The sequence below is a fragment of the Vidua chalybeata genome, chromosome 2 (genome assembly GCF_026979565.1).
Source record: "Vidua chalybeata isolate OUT-0048 chromosome 2, bVidCha1 merged haplotype, whole genome shotgun sequence".
NCBI classification, from domain to species: domain Eukaryota; kingdom Metazoa; phylum Chordata; class Aves; order Passeriformes; family Viduidae; genus Vidua; species Vidua chalybeata.
The window spans coordinates 1,442,387-1,468,890 of record NC_071531.1 but is presented as its reverse complement, the minus strand read 5'-3'; the positions used below and the strand labels follow the sequence as shown (position 1 = coordinate 1,468,890).

The 26,504-nt window shown below is 44.5% G+C and overlaps 1 protein-coding gene across 2 annotated transcripts in view; it reads left to right on the top strand.

Moving 5' to 3' along the window:
- Positions 1-26,157, top strand: part of RCAN1 (regulator of calcineurin 1) — a 41,544-nt gene extending 15,387 nt beyond the window's left edge. The window contains exons 1-4 of one of the 2 annotated variants that reach the window (XM_053934382.1): positions 10,744-11,658; positions 13,808-13,981; positions 18,170-18,329; positions 23,800-26,157. In XM_053934382.1, the coding sequence (XP_053790357.1) occupies positions 11,572-11,658; positions 13,808-13,981; positions 18,170-18,329; positions 23,800-23,963 (585 nt within the window). In that variant the 5' untranslated portion in view covers positions 10,744-11,571 and the 3' untranslated portion in view covers positions 23,964-26,157. Of the gene's footprint in view, positions 1-10,743; positions 11,659-13,807; positions 13,982-18,169; positions 18,330-23,799 lie in introns of those variants that run through there. The other variant, XM_053934381.1, reaches the window with a different exon arrangement.
- The last annotated feature ends 347 nt before the right edge of the window (positions 26,158-26,504 follow it).

Below are 26,504 nucleotides of genomic sequence, written 5' to 3'. Positions count from 1 at the left end.
CAGTGAACAGGAATTCAGTGTTTAATGCTTGGAAATGGAAGTGTAAATCATAGATTTTTCCAAGGATGGAAGAAGCACACTGCAGGTATTTATTTTTTCAGATGGGTGGCTGGAAAACTGTGGCCCATGGAATCTGTAAATGGCCCTTGTGTGACAGAGCACAACTCTGGATATTTTATTTGAATATATTTGGATCTCCTAATGCAAAAATGACACCAGCTCATACATTTGGAGCTATTCAAATGTATCCTGTAAGTCTTCAGGAAAAACAGCTCCTTCTTGGCACTGCAGTTGGAATTTGCATTAAAAAATCATCAGGGGGGTTATTTGAATCTTTTTTTAATCCCTCAGTGGAGTCATTGTGGAGTGGCTGCAGTTTGGGAATCCAGGAATTGGCTTCCCAGGAGCCTCCCTGGCATCCAGAGGTGCTGCCCACCCCCACTTCCATGGGGCTCCCCCAGCATGGCAGCTTTCTGCTGGGAGGACACACAGCCCCAGGGCATGGCCCTGCAGAGAAATGTAGGAATTAATTGGAGTAGGAATTCTGCCCAGGGAATGGGCACAGCCCCGAGGCTGCCAGAGCTCCAGGAGCCTTTGGACAGCGCTGCCAGGGATGCCCAGGCTGGGGTTGCTGGGGCTCTGGGCAGGGCCAGGGCTTGGATCAATGATCCTGTGGGTCCCTTCCACTCAGGATATTCCAGGATTCTTCTTTATTCTCCTTTTGAAATAATAGCAATAGATGCAGGAAACCTTCTGGAAGATTTTCTTTCTTTTTCTTTAAGATCCAGAAAATTAGGAAGTGAAATGGGAGCAGGCCTGGGTTGGCAACTCACAGCCCTGGAATAGGTGAGAATTTAAAGTGAAGGAGGGAGAAATAAGGTTGGAACTTTCAAGAGGTTTTTACAACAGTTTGTGGTGACAAGACAAGAGGTGATGGCTGCAAACTGATGGAGGGAAAGTTTAGAATGGAATTAGGAAAAAATCTTTCCCTGGGAGGGTGGGGAGGTTGTCCCTGTGTCCAGGTTGGACACAGGGAGCAGCCTGGCACAGTGGGAGGTGTCCCTGCCATGGCAGGGGTGGCACTGGGTGGGCTCTGAGGTCTCTTCCAAGCCAAACCAGTCTGGGATTAAATGGTAAACAAAATTGTCTCTGAGGTTTTGGAGATCCCCTGAGGGAAAACTGCCTGTTCCAAACCATTCTCCACAGCTTTGCTTGCTGCACAGGGACCAGACTTGTTCCTTCAGATGTCATCAGGGAGCAGTAACAGCTCTGGGAGGGCTTGGATCAGCTGGAGCCCATGGAATGACACCTGTGGGTTATCCTGGCTTGGATCAGCTGGAGCCCATGGAATGACACCTGTGGGTTATCCTGGCTTGGATCAGCTGGAGCCCATGGAATGACACCTGTGGGTTATCCTGGCTTGGATCAGCTGGAGCCCATGGAATGACACCTGTGGGTTATCCTGGCTTGGATCAGCTGGAGCCCATGCAATGACACCTGTGGGTTATCCTGGCTTGGATCAGCTGGAGCCCATGCAATGACACCTGTGGGTTATCCTGGCTCTAAGGCTACACCAAATTCCCAAAAGCCATCTGGAACATCTGAGGAGCAGCCTCAGAGCAGGGACCACCAAGACACTCCTCTGGGTAAAGGTGGCATTTGGCTGTTCTTGGGGGGAGTGAATGCAGGCTTCAGGGCAGTGATGCCTGGTTTATTTCCATGAGCCTTGAGGGATGAGCAGCTCTGCTGGAGAAACTCCAACCTGCACAATCTGAAGGCCTTCCAGTGGGAGAGTGCAGGTGAAACTAAGAAGGGAAAACTCCCCTGGCCCAGCCTGGGGCTGTTCCCTCTCCTCCTGTCCCTGTTCCCTGCGAGCAGAGCCCGACCCCCCCGGCTGTGACAGCTCCTGAGAGAGAATGGGGTGAAAGGGACAGGAACAAAGCTCAGGGAATGCCAGAATTCCTGAGGCTGGAAAAGCCCTCCCAGCCCAGGCAGTGCCAGCTGTGCCCCGTGCCCACCTTGTCCCCAGCCCAGAGCTCTGAGTGCCACCTCCAGGGGACACCTGCAGGGATGGGCACTGCAAAGCTCCCTGGGCAGCCCCTGCCAAGGCCTGAGCAGCCTTTCCATGGGGAAATTCCTGCTGCTGGCCAAGCTGAGCCTGCCCTGGCCCAGCCTGAGGCCGTTCCCTCTCCTCCTGTCCCTTTTTCTGAGCCCTGTCCCGGCTGTCCCCTCCTGGCAGGAGCTGTGCAGAGCCACAAGGTCCCCCCTGAGCCTCCTTTGCTCCAGGCTCAGCCCCTTCCCAGCTCCCTCAGGAATTCTCCAGCCCCTTCCCAGCTCCCTTCCCTGCCCTGGACACGCTCCAGCCCCTTTGACTTTCAGAACAGATTTGGAAGCAAAGCCTTGGTTGCTCAAAGAAGTAATTGGGCTTCTTTAATTGCTTTACCTGAACCTTTAATAGGCACTGATTGACTCTTGATTGAGATGTTGAGTAGGGAATACAGACAGGCTGACACATATTCATTCCTTTTGCTTTTTTTTCCTCTGCACTGACCTTTTATCTTTACCTCCTTCATTATCTGGAATGTACAAAGTAAGGTAAAAATATCTTGACTTCTTTGGTCTTCTCAGAAAAGTTTCAGTGAAGATGGAACCAGACTCAACTAGAATTTCCACCTGCCTTTTGGTGCTGCTGTGATGATCAGTGTGTGTGTGTCATCAAGCCAGGGAGCCAAACAAATAGTTTTTTTCCTCAGGGAATATTTAAAAGACTGGGATGCTGACATCAGGCTCTTACTCTAACATTATAAAGTAGATATATGTTGTAGTTGAGACAGTCACAATACAAAGCAACACTCCATTTTCAGAAGACTTCAAACTCTTTATTAATGCATGCTTTTTATACATTGTTACAAAACTCAGAAGTTTACACTTTACTCATTGGTCACCAGAGACAAACCAAGTGCTCATTGGAACAGGCAGTTCAGGTTTCTCTTATTTACCCTTCTTTCTTGGTTTCTGTGTCAATGACCTTGGTAGGAAATTCTTTCAGGGGTGAACATGGATCCTCTGATCAAACTTCTCTCTGGCTCACAGGAGTCGCTGTAAAACCTCTCCCACAGATACATATTTTGAAGTCATAATGTGTTATGCAGATTGGAATTATGGGATGGTTTGAGTTGGGCCTCAAAGCCCACCCAGTGCCAGCCCTGCCATGGCAGGGACAGCTCCCACTGTGCCAGGCTGCTCCAGCCCCAGTGTCCAACCTGGCCTTGGGCACTGCCAGGGATCCAGGGGCAGCCCCAGCTGCTCTGGGAATTCCATCCCAGCCCCTGCCCACCCTGCCAGGGAACAATTCCCAATTCCCAATCTCCCACCCAGCCCTGCCCTCTGATAATTTTCTGTTCAAGTTAGGTCTTATGAGCTCTCAGAGAACCTATCACACCTGAGATAGCTCAGCTAGCTCAAATTGCATAAAATTAACAGAATAGCTTCTGAGGTTGTGGCCAGCAGCAGGAATTTCCCCATTTCTCCCAGGGGCTGCCCAGGGAGCTTTGCAGTGCCCATCCCTGCAGGTGTCCCCTGGAGGTGGCACTCAGAGCTCTGGGCTGGGGACAAAGTGGGCACAGCTGGCACTGCATGGGCTGGGAGGGCTTTTCCAGCCTCAGGAATTCTGGCATTCCCTGAGCTTTGTTCCTGTCCCTTTCACCCCCTTCCTCTCTCAGGAGCTGTCACAGCCTGGCTGTGTTTCTGTGGGTGCTTCCATTCCCCATCCCTGCATGTTGGGGCTGCTCAGGGTTGTTCTCCCTGTGGCCCTGTCACCATTTCAGCAGACCTGGCTTCAATTCCTGTGACATGTGGTCCCTGCTGAGTCCCCAGACATGGCACTCAGAGGGAGCCCTGTGCCAGCCCCAGCACTGGTGCCCCCAGCCCTGGGGATGTGCAGGGCTCCAGCTGTGCTCGCTGGCAGAGCACGCAGGACACGCTCCAGGAATGCAGGAATGCCACTGGGAGCGTGTGCCCCGTTCCCTGCACCTCTCCCTCTGCTCAGTCTCACTTATAAATAACTTTACAGCTGCTCCCTCCCCATAAAACAGCGAGATCGCCCTGCAGAAGGTGCCCCCTCACTCAAGAAATAATGATCCAGAGTCCCTTTTTTGCTTCAGGAGTGATGCGTTTGAACATGTCCCTTCTTTCTAACTTGAATTATTTCATCTTGCAGCTCCACAGATCTGTTAATTACTGTCTAGATGGGTTTTTTTCCCCTTTGAGCTATTAATTCAAATAAATAACCTTGAAAAGGTCAGATTGGAGCTGATTTTTCCTGGTTGCAGTGGTAAGAATCTCTCATGCTTCCTTTATTTCATTGTTACCCAGTGCTTGGGAGAAACCTCTTTTTGTCTTGGGGGGCTGCAGGAGCATTTTTAACAAATCACTTCCTTCAATTCTGCTGTAAATAGTTTTTCTCCAGTATGAAAAATGCCCTATTAACCCATTTTGTTTTCAAAGTCCTTGTCCTTTTTTAGTTCCTGCCAGATAGAGGTGATCTTTGGAGAATTTCCACCTCTTCCCCCATTTTTAACCTCCCCTCTGAGGGAAGGATTTATATAGACAGCTATATTTAGAGAAGCCTTCAGCAAGCTGGAGAGGAGTTGTTTGAGGATTTCCTGCCCTTCCCTTTCCAGAGTTAGCTTTTCCTGGGGTGGCCTGTGCATGGGTTCCATGGTGAGCTGGACACTGGGCTCTTGTCCCTGTCACCTTCTTTCCTCCTTTCTGCCAGAAATAGAAATAAAAATCAACACTGCAACTGCAGCTGGCCATGGGAATGTTCTTGATTACTTCTGTCGTGGTTTCTTGTCATTTTGGCTTTTTCTTTTGTCTTTGGCTGTTTATTTTCTCTCACCCCAACATAACAGGGATTAATTACATTATTGCTGGACAGTTCTCCTCAGGAATTTTCATAGACTTTTAAAAAGCATCTTCTTGAAGACTGTTTTGATGATCTGGACCCAAATTCTCTCTCTGTGGTGAAGGAAATGTTTCTTGGATTGACTTTGCAAGAACTTTCTCCTTCCCTTTTCTAATCTCCCAACCCAATTACTGCAAAAGGTGTTTCATAATGTGCTTTTTCTACTATAAATACATTGCCTGTAGATAATTTTGGAATGAGAGTAAAGCAGTTAATGAGTTTAAACAGAAATAAAGACAGTAGAAATAGGCAGAGGTTTTTTTACAAACTCATTGGCATTTATCCCTCTGTAACTTCAGGTGTAGAAAAGTGTTTGAGTCTTGAGTTTGTATTTGAGTCTTGTTGTCTAAAGGTGCAGAATCCTCACAACTTTTCCACTGGCTTTCCTATGGGTTTGCCTGACATCTCAGAAAATGGGCTTTGTGTTTGGAACAGGAGGAGATTCTCCTGGAATAGGTGGAAGTCTAAAACAGAGGTGACACTGCACCCCAGACATGAGGTTTTCAGTTTTTATTGTCAGCTGAGTTTATCCTTTGCAGTTCTCTGTTACCATACAGAGCATGCCAGTGCTAATTGTGCTGAGTTAATGCTCTGATAGACATTTCTAGTGCTCTTTCTTTCTGAAAAGATCTCAGAATTGCTCAGTGCTGGAGTTTAGAGCCATGGACTCCTCATTTGAGAGGAGCACTCAGCATAATTGGGTGGAGCCCAGCCAGGTTGTGGGGAACACAGTAAAGGTAAGAAGACTTTTCAGGAAGCTGTGAAAACAACACAGAAACAGAAAGAGCAGAAAACTTAGAGCTAGCTGCAAAGCTGAAAGTCTGAAAGTAGAAAAGTTACAATAGTGCAGCAAGCAAGGACATGAAACAATAGCTTGAGTTTTAGGCTTGGCTAAGATAGACCTTAAGACTGCAGAAAAATATGCTTAGCAAGAGAGTAGAAGGTTTTAAATTAATAATGGAGTATTGTGTGTTGTTAATGAAGTCAAGCCAGCATTGTGTGCAGCAGGTGTAGGTGTGCTTTTAGTGACTGGTTAGAACAACTGTCTGTGAGCTTTGGCAATGTGCTGCTGGCTGGAAAGTTTTTAAAATGCTCTGCAACAAAAAAATCTTTGGCTGCTGCTGGGTGTGCGTGAGCTTTGCCATCTTCCAGTTGTCTCAGCCATGTCATGGGGCTGATGCTGCAGTAAAGCTCAAGGGGTGTACCCCAGCAGTCCCTGCCTTTGTGCCCCATTCCATGGAATCAGATCCTAAAAGTTGCTCAAACCTGCCCAAACGTTGGGCTCTGTCTGCCTGGGCATTCAGGGGCTGAAATACTGCAGGGCTGTGCAGCACTGAGCCCTTGTGTTTGCTGGGGCACACGTGGGGACAGGAGCTGCTGCTGCCCCTTTTCCATGGAGTGTGGCATTCCTTGGCTCCATCCAGGGCATGGTGTCATGTGGAAAACCACTCTGTGGGCTTGTGTTGCTGTGCTCTGATTTCTTTACTGTAAATAAGTCTGCACATGCTCCTTGTGCAGTTCATTCTGTGACCCCACAGACTTCTGTGCTCGTTAATAAATTGGTTTGTGCAGATGATTTCCCTGCTGGAGGATTGGATTTATTTCACTTACATCTTTTTGAGGAATGAAGAGAATATAACATAGAATAGGTAACTTTAAAACACAGCTTTTTATAACTACAAAGCAGAAGTTGTCACAGAATTGCAGAATGGTTTAAGTTGGAAGGGACCTTAAAGATGATTTAGTTTCACCCTCCTGCCATGGCAGGGACAGCTCCCACTGTGCCAGGCTGCTCCAGCCCCAGTGTCCAACCTGGCCTTGGGCACTGCCAGGGATCCAGGGCAGCCACAGCTGCTCTGGGAAAGGTGTCTGAAAGGAAACCTGGGCATGATTTCCTTCTGCAAGTCTGACAGGATTTCTGATGAAGGAAAACAGACCAATCCTGCTTTGGAACACCTTTCTCCCCAGATTCCTCCAGCAGCCTGGGCACTGGGAGCCTGGCACTGGCCATGCCTGGCATGGCACCACACCCCCTCATGCCTCCGACTTTGCCCTATAAATTTTTCCAGTGCCAAGCACACCCAGGTCACAAACACAGGGAGGAGAAGGGAGGCAGAATTACCACCCAGTATTAATGTTAAAGAAATTTTAGGAAGAAATTCTTTACTCAGAGAGCAGTGAGGCCCTGGCACAGGGTGCCCAGAGCAGCTGGGGCTGCCCCTGGATCCCTGGCAGTGCCCAAGGCCAGGTTGGACACTGGGGCTGGAGCAGCCTGGCACAGTGGGAGGTGTCCCTGCCATGGCAGGGGTGGCACTGGGTAGGCTTTGAGCTCTCTCCCAACCCAAACCAGTCTGGGAATTGATGATTTTTGTGTTGGGGGATTTTTCTTTGTGGGGAGCAAGGGAGTGGTTGGGAATGTGGAGTCATTTTTGGCCAGTAAAATGAGAGCAAGGCTGTGCCAGGAAAATGAAACCAGTGTGATTTTCATTGTAGATAACTTCAAGGTGTTTATCCCTGTCCTGAGGAAGGGCTGAGGCAGGATAATTAACATGGAGACAGGAATAGAAGCTGTGTGTTGATAGGAAAAGAGCAGCAGGTCTGGAGTGGGAGTGCAGGGATTACACAAAGAGCACCTCCAAGGGCAGCTGTAAAACCTGCCAGGGAGGAGAATGGACTGGATTGTTCTGGTTTATGGCTCTTGGGGGGTAATTTTATCAACTTAGAGAATTCCCAACATATTTAACTTCACATTCATTTCCCTTCTCTGGTTGTTCACTTTGCTGTTGTAGTTATTGGCACTTTTGGTGACTTGCCTGATTTCTGCTTCTGTGGCCTCACTTCCTTCTCTTCTGTGCCTTGCCTATTCCACGGCATGTGGAGATGAAATTGTGGGGCTAATGATGGCATTCAATCATTCTGTGTTCCCACTATTTCATACATTTATTGGACTCTGTAATTGCCCTGCCAGCCCCCCAAAATGTTCCAAAAAAGGTCTCTGTCACATTTCTGTCCTTGGGCAGTGCTGGAGGATCTCTCAAGTGCTTTTGGTATTTGGGAGCACTTTAGATTTTGATTGAGCACCTTGTCTGCAATTTTAGATCTCAATTTCCAGAATGTGAGCCCTGGAATGTGCAGCTTCCAAGGGAAAGGTGAGAGCTGAGGAAGTGGAGCTGACCCTGCCCTCCTGTCCTGCTGCTCTGAGCCCTTTGCTTTCACTTCCAAAGTGCAGCAGCACCAGGGAACCCTGGAATGGTTTGGATGGGAAGGGACCTCAGAGCCCACCCAGTGCCACCCTGCCGTGGCAGGGACACCTCCCACTGTGCCAGGCTGCTCCAGCCCCAGTGTCCAACCTGGCCTTGGGCACTGCCAGGGATCCAGGGGCAGCCCCAGCTGCTCTGGGCACCCTGTGCCAGGGCCTGCCCACCCTGCCAGGGGGGAAATTTTTCCTAATATTTGATCTAAACCTGTAACTTTTCACTTTGAGGCCATTCCCTGTGTCCTGTCCCTGCATCCCCTGGAAATTGTCTCTCTCCAGCTTTCCTGGGGCTCCTCCAGGCCCTGCAAGGCCACCCTGAGCTCAGCCCAAAGCTTCTCCTGTGCAGGTGAACAATGCCAGCTGTGCCAGCCTTTCCTCCCAGCAGAGCTGCTCCAGCCCTCTGCTCATCCTGGAGCCTCCTCTGGGCTCTCTGCACAGCTCCATGTCCCTCCTCTGCAGGTGATTTTGCCCTTGTTCTGTCTGCAGCTCAGCAGGGAGTCTCAAAGAGAGGACAGGAAGCAGCAAACTCTCCAAAGGGAGATAAGGGAGCAGGAAAGCTGCCCTCTGATAATATCAGAACATCAAATCCAGGACTCCTGAGGTGTTGCAATGTTCCTGTCCCAGCCATGGTTGTTTGCACGTGGGTACCAAACCTTCCAGGAGGGAACATTGCGACACTCGGGGTTCGGCAGTGGGGCTTTTGTAACTTTGCCTCGTGGTTTCCACATCATCTCAGGGCTCTCCACACAAAGCCCTGCCTTAAGCAGCTCTTCATTACCTGCTCCAGGGGCACTGGGAACTGGGGCTTTTTCTTTTGACAAAGTGCTCGAGTTTGGTGTTAATAACTCAAAGTGGTTTATTTAATACACTGAGAGACCCGGCCTGAGCTGGAGGAGGGCAGGGCTAGATGGGATTTTGGGAATTGGGAATTGTTCCCTGGCAGGGTGGGCAGGGGCTGGGATGGAATTGCCAGAGCAGCTGGGGCTGCCCCTGGATCCCTGGCAGTGCCCAAGGCCAGGTTGGACACTGGGGCTGGAGCAGCCTGGCACAGTGGGAGGTGTCCCTGCCATGGCAGGGGTGGCACTGGGTGGGCTCTGAGGTCCCTCCCAGCCCAAACCCTTTTGTGATTCCATGATTTGGTACAGAACCATGTTAAAGAATCATGATGATAGTGACAAACTGGAACATACTATGAGTGATTTCTTTGGGGTTTTAAAAAGACAAGTTAAAAACATTGTGTGTATCAGTAGACTTAAATGTTTCTTTTAAATCTGGAGAACACTGTGAAAAAATTCTTTTGTGAGGTGTTGAATTTCTCAGACCCACTTGGTTTGTTCCTTGCCAGGCTCTAGTCCTGGATTAGATGACAAAGTTCTGTTTGAGGGGTGGCTTCTGAAGTCATTTTTTCTGGCTCTCAGTAATGTGCAGGTGGCCTTGAGGATGGCAGTCAGAGAGATTTTTTCTCTTTTACTCCTCATGAGCTCCAGGGACAGAAATGTCCCCCGGAGGTGCTGCAGTGACCCGAGACTGGGCCAGCTTAGAGCAGGAACCTGCTCTGCTCTCTTACCTGGAGCTGCAGTTCCCTTTGCCTTTGTGCTCAGGTGAGTCATGGCCATTCTTTCCAGGTGAGCATCCCGACCTCTGCTCTATGGAGTCACACCTGCTCCTTCCACATCCGGAGGTGTGAGGGTACCTGACAGAAATTCCAGGTCAGGGCCAGGATTTAGGATGTGCTCGCTGTGGTTTCTGCCCTCAGGGCTGCCTGTGAATCCTGAATTTCTGTGTGTGCCCAGTGCAGACCTCTCATCCCATCCTCACTGAAGGAATTCATCCCATTCTTCCCAGAAAAGGTGCTCAGGCCTTGGAAAGGGCTCCCCGGGGGGGTTTGGGCTCCCCATCCCTGCAGGTGTCCAAGGAATGTCTGGATGTGGCACTCAGGGTTGGGGACAAGGTGGGTGATGATTCAGTCACAGATGGGACTCTTGAAGTGCTTCAGCGATCCTGGGATTTTTAAGTGAGGACTTAAAAAAGGTTCTAAGAATTTGTATTAAGTATTCTTTTCGTGCTGTGGTAACTTTTACACTGAGGTAACCTGAGAACAGCAGAGAGTTTGACTTTAAATGGGGATTTAGGAAGTAGACCCCCTAAAAATGGAGACTAGTCTTCATGTGGAAAGTTTTGTGTAGTTAAATATTGATGCAATCAGGTTTTAAACTTAGCACTGTGCATTGTTTGCAGGTATTCCCTAAAACTTGCTGCTTCTGTCATAGCCATGTGTTAAAACAGAATTAACTAAAGGCACTTAAGATTTTGACTGTGTTATAATTTTGGAGCTGCGTGTGCATGGGAGAGAGTTTCAAATAGCTTGTGAAAGCTTCAGTTTAAACTTCATTAATTACTAGAAATGGTGATGAGCTTTTTTTAGTGGTTCTTGTTTAAAGAAAAAAAAAACAACAAACACACAAAGCAAAAAAACTCCTCAAAAAAAAAAATCCACAAGAGAAGACCACAAAAACCTGTGTTCTGTGCTGCTTTGTGGGAAATGCTTTGGGATTCAGGTGTCCCAGAAAATGTCAGGAATTCAGGCTGCACAGCTGCTCCGTGCTGCTGTGTCTCAGGTTCTGGTAGAACCCTGCCAGCAGATTGCTGAGCAGCTCCTGCTAGGAAAAAGAAGCACAAACCAGCCCCTGACAAAACCCTCGCTGCTCCACGAGGCTGGGAAAGTTTTTAATGAGGCGAGAACCGTAATTAACCCACAGAGCTGCTTTGAAGAAGCTTCCAAACGACTCCTCCTTGTGATGGCAGGAAAACCATTTCCCCAAATCAATTTCTAAATTTCAACCTGCGGCTGTTTAGTGGAACGAGAACCGAGCTGAGGGATTTGTTTTCCATCCCCAGAGCATCAGGAATTCAGGAATTAGGCATTTTCCCTGCTGCCTTCACTGCAGCCCATTCCCGGAGCGTTCTGCCGAGGCAGGAACATTTTCCATCCGCGGCACTCGGAGTGGGAGCTGCATGGAATTACTGCCAGTGGAAACTATGCTGCAAGAGGCTGGGCAGCAGCTGCCCCGCTCAGCTCAGCTGGATTTTCCATGCTCCCAGTAATTAGCAGAGGGAAGCTGACTAATTACTGACGTCACCTCTTTCCAGTCCCGCTTACATTTTGTTCCCGACTCCCTCCAAGCACGCGGGACTCTGCTCAGGAATTCGCTGTCACCCACAGGATGCTCGGGGAGCTTTTTTTCACCAGGGGCTGGGCTGGCTGTGCCTTATAAACGCTGTGAGCAGCGGCCAGGGCTGCCCAAAGCGCCGGGATTTTCTGCGGGCAGCGCCGGGGCTCGGCCCCGAAATGCATTTCCGAAATTTCCATTACACCTTCGGCTCGCTCATCGCCTGCCTGCCAGATGGGGAGGTCTTCACGCAGCCAGAAACAAGGGTAGGTTGTTTTGGGGTTATTTCTGGGAGCTGCACTCCGGAGGTGATGCTCCCAACAGGCTTTGGACCTGGAAGGGAATTCCAGTTTGCCATAAAAGTCTTGGAGCTTGGGAGGCTGCAGCAGCCTGCTCTGGTGGGAATGATTCCAACCCTGGGAATGATTCAGTTTTACCTCTGTGTGGCTGGGAAAATCATCTCAAGTTTTCCCTCCAGGCTATCTTCGACTGTGTGGTGTATTCTGAATTATCAGCAAATATTTCATTCTGATTTTGGTAGCAAGTTGCACAAATTTGTAATTATCAGCAAATATTTCATTCTGATTTTGGTAGCAAGATCCACAAATTTTGTAATGATCAGCAAATATTTAATTCGGATTTTGGTAGCAAGTTGCACAAATTTGTCATTATCAGCAAATACTTCATTCTGATTTTGGTAGCAAGATCCACAAATTTGTCATTATCAGCAAATATTTCATTCTGATTTGGTAGCAAGTTGCACAAATTTGTCATTATCAGCAAATATTTCATTCTGATTTTGGTAGAAAGATCCATGAATTTGTAATGATCAGCAAATATTTAATTCTGATTTTGGTAGCAAGATCCACAAATTTTGTAATTATCAGCAAATATTTCATTCTGATTTTGGTAGCAAGATCTACGGATTTGTAATTATCAGCAAATATTTCATTCTGATTTTGGTAGCAAGATCCACAAATTTTGTAATGATCAGCAAATATTTAATTCAATTCTGATTTTGGTAGCAAGATCCACAAATTTGTAATCCATTTGATACTTCTGGGAGTTTGGTTTTTTTGTGGGTTTTTTTTTGTTTGTTTGTTTTTTTTTTTTTTTTTTTTGTTTTTTCTGGTAAAAATATAAGAAATCCTCTTGGGTCTGTATTTAGCTGGTTGGCAATATAAAATAAATAATAATGTAAATATAAAAGAATATAAAATATTTATCAGTCCTGATACAGTGAGCTGTTACTGCTAAGATACCTGAAGGACAAAAATAACTTTTTCTTTTTTTTAGTGTCATAGTGATAAAGTGACATTTCTGATCTCTATAATCACATATTTAAATAAATAAATATTTTTTGAAAACCAACCCAGATGTCTCAGTCTTTAAATACAGTATGGGCACTCTGAAGTGCAATTTTTTGGTGTATTTTCCACGGTTCCATCTCAGCTTTGAGATATACCAGAGGTATCCCAAATTTTGAGGTATCCCAAATACCAGCTCTGTGTGGGGAGGGTCCTGCTCCTGTTTCAGAGCTCATTCTGAAGAAGTTGCAGCAGCAGAACAGCTCTGATTTGAAAACCTCTTTGAAATAAAATTATTTAATACCCAGCTGTGGCGAGTGTGTGAAGTGCAGCTTCTCAGGGAGGAAAATGAAATTGTGAATTAATTTCTGCCTTCTTACGTAATTTCCCTGCTTTTTTCCCCCCCCTACTAATTCCAAATATTGTAGTAAAAAGCCTTCAGTGGAGTAATGTTTATTGTGGCTTTATCCTGAGTTTCTAGGAAGCTTTTAGGGAGAGAAAATACTGGAAATTCCTCCAATTTGAATCCTGAACTCGTTGGAATAAAACACTTGGGAAGGGCCTGGCAGCTCCAGAGCCTCCTCTTGTGTCTCTCCTTGGCCTGGGATCCTGCAGGGAGAGTGGAAGCACTTTCCATAAATGAAATTAAAAAATAGCAGGAAAGCAGGAGATGCTCAGGGACTTCATTCTTTGTGCTGAGCCACTGAAGAAAATCACATTTAGCTTGAAAATCAGGATTTTTTTCATTTTTCTCTATTAAAACTTGTGTTGGTTCCATTGAAATGTGCACATTTGGGCAAAAGGCTTGGCAGACTTTTTTCTCAAGGTTTTTGGGTATTAATTTTCTAAGAACCATTTCAATATCTTCTGTAGCTAAATTAGAATGTCTTGTATCACTTAATAATAATAATTATTATTTTAATGATGCAGAGAAATAAGAGGCAAGGTAGAAAACTTCATTCTAAAAAGAAAAAGGAAAATAAACGAAGCTGTTACAATAATCAATATTCAGGAGTGGTAGTTTGCCCTTATTAGTAACTTCTCATTTTTAATTAATTCCTTTATTAGTGTTTAATGCTGATTTTCTCCTCTGCTCCTTTCTCTCCAGGCCAAATTTGAATCCCTGTTCCGACCCTACGACAGGGACCTCACCTTTCAGTATTTCAAGAGCTTCAAAAGAGTGAGAATAAACTTCAGCAACCCTTTGTCTGCAGCAGATGCCAGGATCCAGCTGGACAAGACAGAATTCCTTGGAAAAGAACTCAAACTCTATTTTGCTCAGGTAAAAAAAAAAAACTTATTGGGATTATCCTAGGGGGGATTAAAGCTTTCCTTGTTCTGACTCCCAAAAATCCTCCAGCTGATGGCTGTTTGGAAAACCTTGGGATAACAGGGTTGGAAAGATGATGGGAATTTTGGGAATTTTTTTCTTACACTGGGTTTGTGCATGTTTCTTCTTGGTCTTCTCAAGTAATTTGCTTTCTTTTCTAGAGTTTCTCCCAAGTTTCTGGAAAGCTGGGAATTGTTTCAAGTGTTTATTATCTCAGCATCCCAGAATTCCTTCATGGTCATTTTTTGTCAGATTAATTAGAGAATCCAAGGTTGTTCCAGAGCTCCATGGGTTTGGAGGCTGTTGGTGTTTCCCATTTTTTGGATAACCTTGGATGGGAATGAGCACATTCCAAGAATTTAAAGGGCTGGGGGAGGCTGGGTGGGCTCTGCCAGCACCCAGGGGGTCCCTGGGGGATCCAAAGTGTGGAGCTGCGCATTCCAGGCTGGAGCTGCACATTCCAGGCTGGAGCTGCACATTCCAGGCTGGAGCTGCACATTCCAGGCTCAGAGCTGCACATTCCAGTCTTGGAGCTGCACATTCCAGGCTGGAGCTGCACATTCCAGGCTCAGAGCTGCACATTCCAGGCTCTGCAGCTGCACATTCCAGTCTTGGAGCTGCACATTCCCAGCTTGGAACTGCACATTCCAGGCTCTGCAGCTGCACATTCCAGGCTGGGAGCTGCACATTCCAGGCTGGAGCTGCACATTCCAGTCTTGGAGCTGCACATTCCAGTCTTGGAGCTGCACATTCCAGACTCTGGAGCTGCTCATTCCAGACTCAGAGCTGCACATTCCAGTCTTGGAGCTGCACATTCCAGACTCAGAGCTGCACATTCCAGTCTTGGAGCTGCACATTCCAGACTCAGAGCTGCACATTCCAGGCTCAGAGCTGCACATTCCAGGCTGGAGCTGCGCATTCCAGGCTGGAGCTGCGCATTCCAGGCTGGAGCTGCACATTCCAGTCTTGGAGCTGCACATTCCAGGCTGGAGCTGCACATTCCAGGCTGGAGCTGCGCATTCCAGGCTGGAGCTGCGCATTCCAGGCTGGAGCTGCACATTCCAGGCTGGAGCTGCATATTCCAGGTCCAGAGCTGCACATTCCAGGCTCAGAGCTGCACATTCCAGTCTTGGAGCTGCACGTTCCAGGCTGGAGCTGCACATTCCAGGCTCAGAGCTGCACATTCCAGGCTCTGCAGCTGCACATTCCAGTCTGGGAGCTGCACATTCCAGTCTTGGAGCTGCACATTCCAGTCTTGGAGCTGCACATTCCAGGCTCAGAGCTGCACATTCCAGGCTGGAACTGCACATTCCAGGCTCAGAGCTGCACATTCCAGGCTGGAACTGCACATTCCAGGCTCAGAGCTGCACATTCCAGGCTGGAGCTGCACATTCCAGGCTCTGCAGTTGCACATTCCAGGCTCTGCAGCTTCATATTCCAGGCTCTCCCTGCCCATCCCAGTGTTGGGGATCTCCCCCAGAGCAGCTCTGGAGCTCCCTGCTCTCTGCTCCTGCCCAAACTCGGGCTCTTGCACTCAGGCTGCTTTTCCAGGTGCTTTTCCCTCTGAAAATGGAGTGGGAAAACAAATCCCGAAGTGTTGGAAACCCCCATGATCCAGGTTATTTTTATCCCTGCTGGAATTCCCTGCACTCTCACTTTTGGGGATGACTCCCAGCACTATTTGTCATGAGGCCTTAGAGGCCCTGTCCTGCTGCTGGAGGTCTGGAAGGGCAGATGTTTGATTTTTTAGGGAAGAACATCCCGTTGGAATTTCCCTTGGAGCTGGATCCTGGCTGGTGCTGCCACCCTGAGTGCAGGGCAGGGCACGACATCCCCGGGATGCAGGAATTGAGGGATGCAGGAACTGAGGGATGCAGGGATTTTGGGGGGCAGGGATTCAGGCATTGAGGGATGCACAGATTTAGGGATGCAGGGATTCAGGCACTGAGGGATGTGGGGATGCAGGCATACAGGGATGCAGGCGTTCAGGGACGCAGGCATTTAGGGATGCAAGGATGCAGGGATGCAGGAATGCGGGCATCCAGAGATGCAGGCATTCAGGGATACAGAGATGCAGGCATGCAGGGATTCAGGGTTGCAGGAATTCAGGGATGCAGGAATGCAGGCATTCAGGAATGCAGGCATTCAGGCATGCAGGGATTCAGGGTTGCAGGAATTCAGGAATGCAGGCATTCAGGAATGCAGGCATTAAGGGATGCAGGCATGCAGGGATTCAGGGTTGCAGGCATGCAGGGACAAAGGGATGCAGGGATGCAGGAATCCAGGCATCCAGAGATGCAGGCATGCAGGGATGCAGGAATTTAGGGATGCAGGGACACAGGGATGCAGGCATCCAGAGATGCAGGCATGCAGGGATGCAGGAATTTAGGGATGCAGGGACACAGGGATGCAGGCATCCAGAGATGCAGGCATGCAGGAATGCAGGCGTTAAGGGATACAGGGATGCAGGGACACAGGGACACAGGGATGCAGGGTCACAGGGATGCAGGGACACAGGGATGCAGGGTCACAGGGATGCAGGGACACAGGGATGCAGGGACACAGGGATGAAGGCATGCAGGGACACAGGGATTCAAGCATGCAGGGCTGCAGGCATGCAGGGATGCAGGGACAGAGGGATGCAGGGACAGAGGGATGCAGGGACACAGGGATGTAGGGACACAGGGAGGCAGGGACACAGGGATGCAGGGACACAGGGATGCAGGGTCACAGGGATGCAGGGACACAGGGATGCAGGGACACAGGGAGGCAGGGTCACAGGGATGCAGGGACACAGGGATGCAGGGACACAGGGATGCAGGGACACGGAGGCAGGGACACAGGGATGCAGGGACACAGGGATGCAGGCATGCAGGGACACAGGCATGCAGGGACACAGGGATTCAAGCATGCAGGGCTGCAGGCATGCAGGGATGCAGGGACAGAGGGATGCAGGGACACAGGGATACAGGGATGCAGGGTCACAGGGATGCAGGGACACAGGGAGGCAGGGACACAGGCATGCAGGGACACAGGCATGCAGGGACACAGGGATGCAGGGACACAGGCATGCAGGGACACAGGGATGCAGGGACACAGGGATGCAGGGACACAGGGACGCAGGGATGCAGGGTCACAGGGATGCAGGGACACAGGGATGCAGGGACGCAGGGATGCAGGGACACAGGGATGCAGGGACACAGGGATGCAGGCATGCAGGGACACAGGGATGCAGGGACACAGGGATGCAGGGTCACAGGGACACAGGGACACAGGGACACAGGGATGCAGGGACACAGGGATGCAGGGACACAGGGATGCAGGGTCACAGGGACACAGGGACACAGGGATGCAGGGACACAGGGATGCAGGGACACAGGGATGCAGGGACACAGGGATGCAGGCATGCAGGGACACAGGCATGCAGGGACACAGGGATTCAAGCATGCAGGGCTGCAGGCATGCAGGGATGCAGGGACAGAGGGATGCAGGGACACAGGGATGCAGGGACACAGGGATGCAGGGTCACAGGGATGCAGGGACACAGGGATGCAGGGTCACAGGGATGCAGGGACGCAGGGATGCAGGGACACAGGGACACAGGGACGCAGGGACACAGGGATGCAGGGACACAGGGATGCAGGGACACAGGGATGCAGGGTCACAGGGACACAGGGACACAGGGATGCAGGGACACAGGGATGCAGGGACACAGGGATGCAGGGTCACAGGGATGCAGGGACGCAGGGATGCAGGGACACAGGGACACAGGGATGCAGGGACACAGGGATGCAGGGACACAGGGATGCAGGGACTCAGGCATACAGGGATGCAGGGACACAGGGATGCAGGGTCACAGGGATGCAGGGACACAGGGATGCAGGGACACAGGGATGCAGGGACACAGGGATGCAGGGTCACAGGGATGCAGGGACACAGGGATGCAGGGACACAGGGATGCAGGGACACAGGGATGCAGGGATGCAGGGACGCAGGGATGCAGGGTCACAGGGATGCAGGGACACAGGGATGCAGGGACACAGGGATGCAGGGACACAGGGATGCAGGGATGCAGGGACACAGGGATTCCAGCATGCAGGCATGCAGGGACACTTTGGGATTCCCTGCTCTCTCCTGCAGACGTTGCACATCGGGAGCTCCCACCTGGCCCCCCCAAATCCAGACAAGCAGTTCCTGATCTCCCCTCCCGCCTCCCCTCCCGTGGACTGGAAACAAGTGGAGGATGCCACTCCAGTCATCAACTACGACCTTCTGTACGCAATTTCCAAGCTAGGGCCAGGTAAGAAGGTGGAAAAGCAGAGTTTGGGTTGAGGAAAACACCTCTAAACTTCCTGGATTTCTAAAACTTTTCCAGGAAAATTTTATTTCCGTTTATTTTTATTTATATTTTTTAATTTCTATTTTCTGTTTATTTTTATTTCTATTTCTATTTTGCTTTTATTTTTATTTCCATTTATTTTTATTTCTATTTTCTTTCTGTTTATTCTTCTTTATATTTTAATTCTCTTTATATTTTCTATTTATATTTTGGTTTTATTTTTTATTACTATTTATTTTTATTTCATTTTTCTTTCTGTTTATTTTTCTTTCTATTTATATTTTAGTTCTATTTATTTTTATTTCCATTTATATTTTATCTATTTATTTTTATTCCTATTTATTTTTATTTCTATTTATATTTTCTTTCTATATTTATTTTCTGTCTATATCTATTTATTAATTTCTAATTCTATTTTCTTTTTCTATTTCTATTTTCTATTTTATTTCTATTTCTATTTATATTTTCTACTTATTTTTATTTCTATTAATTTTTTTCCTATATATTTTTATTTCTGTTTGCCTCAGAGGAGGAAACTGCACTGAGTGTAGGAGGAACTATCAGTATGAACCTAAAATTGCTTGGAATTTTAGAGGGATAAATTCCTGCCACTCCTTTCTCCAGAGATTAATGATCACATCCCTCAAGTTCCATTTTTCCCATATTTTATACAACTTACCCATGAAAATTGGTGCAAATTAATATTTCCTTAAATCCAGCTCGGATTTAATTGTTTGGGGCCGTATTGTTAATTTTAGGGGAGAGAAAAATAACATTAAAGAGAATTAAATTGTCCTTACTATATAAGAATAATTATTCTCATTAATAAGATCAAAGAGAATAAAAACTGTGTCAGATTCACTTTACAGGAGGATTTTAAAAATTCCCATTCACCTCCAAAATTCAGGAATTGTAAAGGATGGAGAAAAGGGCAGGGCACAGCTTTGAGCACGTTGGGATTTACAACTTCCCATCAAGAATCCTCCTAATTAAATAGTCGTAATAATTAGTCAGGAAGTATTTTAATATATTTTCATATTATATATATATATATATATATAAATATATATAAATATATATATATAAAAAAATATATATAATATATAATATATAATATATAATATATAATATATAATATATAATATATAATATATATATATATTATATATTATATATTATATATTTATATTTATATTATATATTTTATTATATATTATATATTATACATTATACAGTATATAGTATATAGTATATTTTATATACATTATATATTATATATTTATATTTATATTATATATTTATATTATAATATAAGATAAGATAATATAATTAAATGTGTATATTTGTATGAATGAATGAGGAAATAAATAAATGACACAGCAGCCTCAGCCTGTGTGGGAGTTCAGAGCTGCTTTCCTTTACTCCAAGATTTCCTCCCAAATTTTAGGAAAACCAAAAAAAGAACCTTTAAAAGAAATATTTGAGGCCTTTCCAAGCATTGCAAATTGGTCATTTCCTCTGTTACTGAGGAACAGTATTAATTAGGAATCCTCCTAATTAAATATTCTTAATTATTAGTCAGGATATATATATTTTTTTTATATATATCTATTTTTATATATATATATATATATATATATATAAATATATAATACAAAATAATATATTATATAATATATAATAATATATTATATAATAATATAATAATATAATAATATTATATATATATATATATATATATATATATATATATATATATATATATATATAAAATTAAATGAGTATATTTATATAAATGACTGAGTAAATAAATAAACGACACAGCAGCCTCAGCCTGCTGCTCCTTTACTCCCAATTTTCCTCCCAAATTTTAGGAAAACCAAAAAAAGAAACTTTAAAATAAATATGAAGGGAAGATGGGCAGGGAAGAGATGGAAAGGAACAATTTGTTCTTTCCTTGCTGTCATTTAAAATTATTATTTAATGTCTGGTCTTATTATTTTATTTTTATTTTTATATGATTTATTTTCTGACTTATATGATTTGCTTTTATTTATTTTATTAATTGTGTTATTATTTAGTTAGTAATAATAATTATTCAATATATACATGACATATGTTTTATATTTATATACATTTTTATATAATTTTTCTAGATTATAATTTATATCTACATTTTTATATATACATTCTCTATATTATAATTTATATCTACATTTTCTATCTTACAATTTTTATACATAAATTTTCTAGTTATAATTTTTACTTAAAAATTTTTCTATTATAATTTTCTATATTTAAATATAACATAAAAATGTATATGTAAAAACTATAACAAAATTTTTTTACAGATTTTAATATATTATAATTTATAATATAAATTAAAATAAATATATTTTAAATATATTTTAAATATATTATAAATATAATATACATTATAAGGGCATATAGAAATATAATACAAATTATATACAAATGTAATACAATTAATATATACAAATAATAAATACAAAATTATATAATAAAAAAATATATAATTATATATATAATATATTAAAGTATACACATTTTATATATTATTATTTGTCTATATGTTCTATATTATATTTTAAATAAAAATAGAAGAAATTATAAAACACAAACCCTAAATTTTATGTTATAATTTTTGAACATAATTTCATATACAATTCTATAAATAACTTTATATATTACAATTTTAAATAAAATTTTATATATTATAGATTTTATATATACATTTGGTTATGATTTTAATATAAATAGAAGAAATTATAACCTCTAAGGCATAATTTATTTATTTTATAATTTTAAAATTAATTTTAAATATAATATAATATAATATAATATAATATAATATAATATAATATAATATAATATAATATAATATAATATAATATAATATAATATAATATAATATAATATAATATATAATATAATATAATATAATATATAAGATGTATATTATATATCTTATATAATATAGATATATGTTATATATTTATAGATATTACATTATAGATTTTATATATAATTTTATCTATAATTTTATATTCATTATAATTTTAATATAATTTTATATATTATAGTTTTTATAAATTATAAATTTCTGTACATTATATTTTTAAATTCTGGACAATCCAGCTCTCAGGCCAGTGCTCCACCAGGATTCACCTTGGCCCTCCCCATTTCCCACCTGAAAACCCCATTAAAAATTAACCATGGTACATTTCCTAAAAACCCCACTGAGAAGTTACCACATCACATTCCCTAAAGAATTTACCACCTAAAAACTCCATTAAAAAGTCACCATGTCCCATTTCCTAAAAATCCCATTAAAAACTCCCTATGTCCCATTCCCTAAGGAATTTCCCACCTAAAAACCCCATTAAATATTCACCATATCACATTTCCTAAAAGGCCTATTAACAATTCACCATGTCCCATTTCCTAAAAATCCCTTTAAAAACTCCCCACGTCCCATTCCCTAAGGAATTTCCCACCTAAAAACCCCATTAAAAATTCACCATATCACATTTCCTAAAAACCCCATTAAAAATTCACCACGTCACATTCCCTAAGGAATTTTCCTCCCTGAAAAGTCACCACGGGACATTTCCTAAGGAATTTCCTACCTAAAAACCCCATTGAAAATTCATCATGTCCCATTTCCTAAGGAATTTCCTACCTAAAAACCCCATTACAAATTCACCATATCACATCTCCTAAAAAAACCCATTGAAAATTCACCATGTCCCATTTCCTAAAAATCCCATTAAAAACTCCCTATGTCCCATTCCCTAAGGAATTTCCCACCTAAAAACCCCATTGAAAATTCACTACTTCACATTTCCTAAAAAATCCCACTAAAAATTCACCATGTCCCATTTCCTAAGGAATTTTCCTCCCTGAAAAGTCACCACGTCACATTTCCTGAGTAATTTCCCACCTAAAACCCCATTCTAAAGTCGCCAGGTGACATTTCCTAAATAACTTCCCACCTAAAAACCCCACTGAAAAGTCAGCATGTCCCATTTCCTAAGGAATTTTCCTCCCTGAAAAGTCACCCCATGACATTCCCTAAGGAATTCCCCACCTAAAAACCCCATTACAAATTCACCATATCACATTTCCTAAAAAAACCCATGGAAAAGCCACCCTGTGACATTTCCTAAGGAATCCCCCACCAAAAACCCCATGGAAAAAGCCACCCTGTGACATTCCCTAAGGAATTCCCCAACTAAAAACCCCACTGAAAAGTCACCATGTCACATTTCCTAAAAAACCCCATTTAAAAGTCACCAAATCCCATTTCCTAAGGAATTTTCCTCCCTGAAAAGTCACCCCATGACATTCCCTAAGGAATTCCCCACCTAAAAAACCCAATTACAAAATCACCATATCACATTTCCTAAAAAATCCCATAAAAAGTTCATCGTGTCCCATTTCCTAAGGAATCCCCCACCCAAAAACCCCATGGAAAAGCCACCCCATGTCACATTTCCTAAAAGAACCCATAAAAAATTCATCATGTCCCATTTCCTAAGGAAATTTCCTACCTAAAAACCCCATTAAAAATTCACCATATCACATCTCCTAAAGAATTCCCACTATAAAGACACCATGTCACATTTCCTAGAAAACACCACTAAAAAATCACCATGTCCCATTTCCTAAGGAATCCCCCACCAAAAACCCCATGGAAAAGCCACCCCATGACATTCCTAAGGAATCCCCCACCAAAAATTCTATGGAAAAGCTGCCCCGTGACAACTCCTGAGGAATTCCCCACCAAAAACCCCATGGAAAAGCCGTCCCATGACATTTCCTAAGGAATTCCCCACCTAAAAACCCCATTACAAATTCACCATATCACATTTCCTAAAAAACCCCATGGAAAAGCCACCCCGTGACATTCCTAAGGAATCCCCCAGCCAAAAACCCCATGGAAAAGCCACCCCATGACATTTCCTGAGGAATCCCCCACCCAAAAACCCCATGGAAAAGCCACCCCATGACATTCCTAAGGAACCCCCCACCCAAAACCCCATGGAAAAGCCACCCCATGACATTTCCTGAGGAATCCCCCACCAAAAACCCCATGGAAAAGTCACCCCATGACATTCCTAAGGAATCCCCCACCCAAAAACCCCATGGAAAAGCCACCCCATGACATTCCTAAGGAACCCCCCACCCAAAACCCCATGGAAAAGCCACCCCATGACATTTCCTAAGGAGCTCCCCACCCAAAACCCCATGGAAAAGCCACCCCATGACATTTCCTAAGGAGCTCCCCACCCAAAATCCCCATGGAAAAGCTGCCCCGTGATAACTCCTGAAGAACTCCCCACCCAAAACCCCATGGAAAAGCCTCCCCGTGACATCTCCTGAGGAATTCCCCCTTTTTCCCTGCCAGGGGACAAGTACGAGCTGCACGCGGCCACGGCCACCACTCCCAGCGTGGTCGTCCACGTGTGCGAGAGCGACCGGGAGAGCGACGCCGAGGAGGAGCCCAAAAAACCCAAACCCAAAATCATCCAGACCCGCCGGCCCGATTACACCCCAGCCCACCTCAGCTGAGCCGAGCTTTTCCCAAAAGGAAATCCAAAATTCCAAGGGTTTGCAGTGCGAAACTGCCCGGGAACAGCAGCTCCCAGCAGCTGCAGGAGGAGAATTCCAAGTTTGCTCCAGAGGAGGGAATTCCGCGCTCGGTTTGGAGTTGATGCCATGTGCTGAGTGAATTCCTGGATCCTGGGAACAAAGGATGGGACAAGGGGACATCCTGGGACATGACTGGGCTTATTCTGGGGGAAACTCCTCGTGACACCCGTGATGGCTGTTTGGAAAACCTTGGGATAACAGGGTTGGAAAGATGATGGGAATTTTGGGAACTTAACCCTTTTTCTTACACTAGGTTTTGTGCATGTTTCTTCTTGGTCTTCTCAAGTAATTTGCTTTCTTTTCTAGAGTTTCTCCCAAGTTTCTGGAAAGCTGGGAATTGTTTCAAAGTATTTATTATCTCAGCATCCCAGAATTCCTCCTGGATGTGTACATACATGATATATTTATATTTGGTTTTATTGGCACTCGTTTTCCAGCAGGATCCAATTCCTCCAGCACCTGCTTTGGGTGCTCTGGAAGTTGTGCTTTTTAAAATTTTAACCTTTGTGGAATTCCTGCAGAGGGTTTTTACCTGGCAAAGCAGTGGAAAAACGTGCAATAGGAGAGTTGTTGGAATACGTGGATTTTAAATTATTTAAGTTCAGGTAATTTATATCTTCAATAGGATTTGTTTGGGAGCTTTGACTCGAGGGCAGAAAAACAGACTCACATAATGCTGATGGTGCATATTCAGAGCAGGGGGATTTTTCCAGTGGGGAAAAAAAAAAAAAAACAAACAAAACCTATGGAGAAACTTGAATCTGCATTTTTGGTGAGTAAAGATTTGATAGGGATTGGAAAATTCCACCCAGGAAGCAGTGAGGAGAGTTGGAGTGCCTTTTCCTTGTCCATTCCTACTCCAAGATCTTTTTCTACTGGCTTTGGATATCCAAACATCCAAACTTTCTGAGCTTTGCTTCCAAACTCAGCTGGGATGAAATGCTTGATGCCAAGGAATGCTGATTTAAGCAGTGGGGATATGTGGGAGAAGCTTTAGGGCTTTTTTTTTTATGGCAGTGTTTAAAGGCTCCTAAATGCAAATTTCAAAGAAGAAAGATGGCAGAAATATTTTAATAGTGTTTTTTAAACTGGAGATCCTCGCCTCGAAAGGATCAGGATTTTTTTGGGAAGAGACAGGAATTGCTATCCACAGAAAATACCACTTGGGGTCTTGGAAAAGGGATGTTGGAGCCTCTCATTGTGTTTTTAGGAATCAAACTGTGGCTCTCTCTTGGTTTGCTCTTGCCACAGTTAGCCTGAGAAGAGATTGAAGCAAATGTTGACTGAAATTCCTGGCTGACACCTTGGTTTTTTAAATAATATTTGCTTTAAAAAGAGTGGAGCCATTCCAGGCCATGGTGCAGGGAAGCAGGTTGTTCTGGAAGGCCTGGAATTCCTGACTGGAACAGAAATCTGGGCCTAGAGACCAGGAATATACGGAATTTCCTGCTCTAGCTTGGATTGTTATTCCCTGGAAACTGGAACAAAGCCTGGTTCTGGTGTCGGAGTGGCCGTGGCTCCATGGGAGCTGTTGAGAAGAGCTGATTCCGTGGATGGCTGGAGCTGGACACAGGAAAATCAGATGATTTATTTTGGGGTACCCACATGCTGCACTCAACGCCCAAAATAAAGGAATTAAGTGGAGGAAAACTTCGTAGTTTTGCCACAACTGCCTTGAAGCCTTTCCAAGACCTTTCCATGTTTCTCAAAGGACTGCTGGACTTTGTGTCTCACCACATTCAGTTCCAGACACTGGGAATAATTCCTGTCCTCTCCTTTTTCCATGAAAAATCAAAGCATGAGTTTGGCAGTAGAAACCTGCTGCTGTGTTCCCTACAAAAGCACAGCTGCTTTTCAATTCAAACCATCGATAAATCTGATTTTTGTCATTTTAATGCCCGACCCCTGCCTGAGGTGGGAGCCATGGAAATCTTGGAACGCTCTCGGTGTGTTCCTGCTTGGATCTGCCACCTCCTGTCCTCATGACTCCAGTGTGCTGCTTGCTTTTTCTGGTTATTTTTGTAATGTTCCAATGGATGCTTAGTTGGTATTTTATATACTTGTATAGCACGGGGCAGATTGAAATTAAAATATTTTGTTGTCTTCTTGTAAACGTCCTGGTGTTTTCTGCACAGAACCACTCGAAGTTCAGCACCAAAATGGGAATTTTCAGCTTCCAGAGGGGCAGAATGTTGTGCCAGGCCCTCATAAATGGATGCCTTGAAAAGGTTTCCAACCTTCAGAGAATTGCATGACCTCCACATTTACTGCTCATGAGTAAAAGCCAGTGGGGGATGTTCCAGTGAAAACCTGATTCTTCTGAGCCTCGAGTTCCTAATAAAGGCGTCAGCATCTTCCTGCTCCAGAATAATCCCTGAGCATTCATAATACATGAAATATTTCTGTTTAAAAACGAATAATTCGGGTTTTTTTTTCCAGAGAGGTTCTGGATTCCCCATC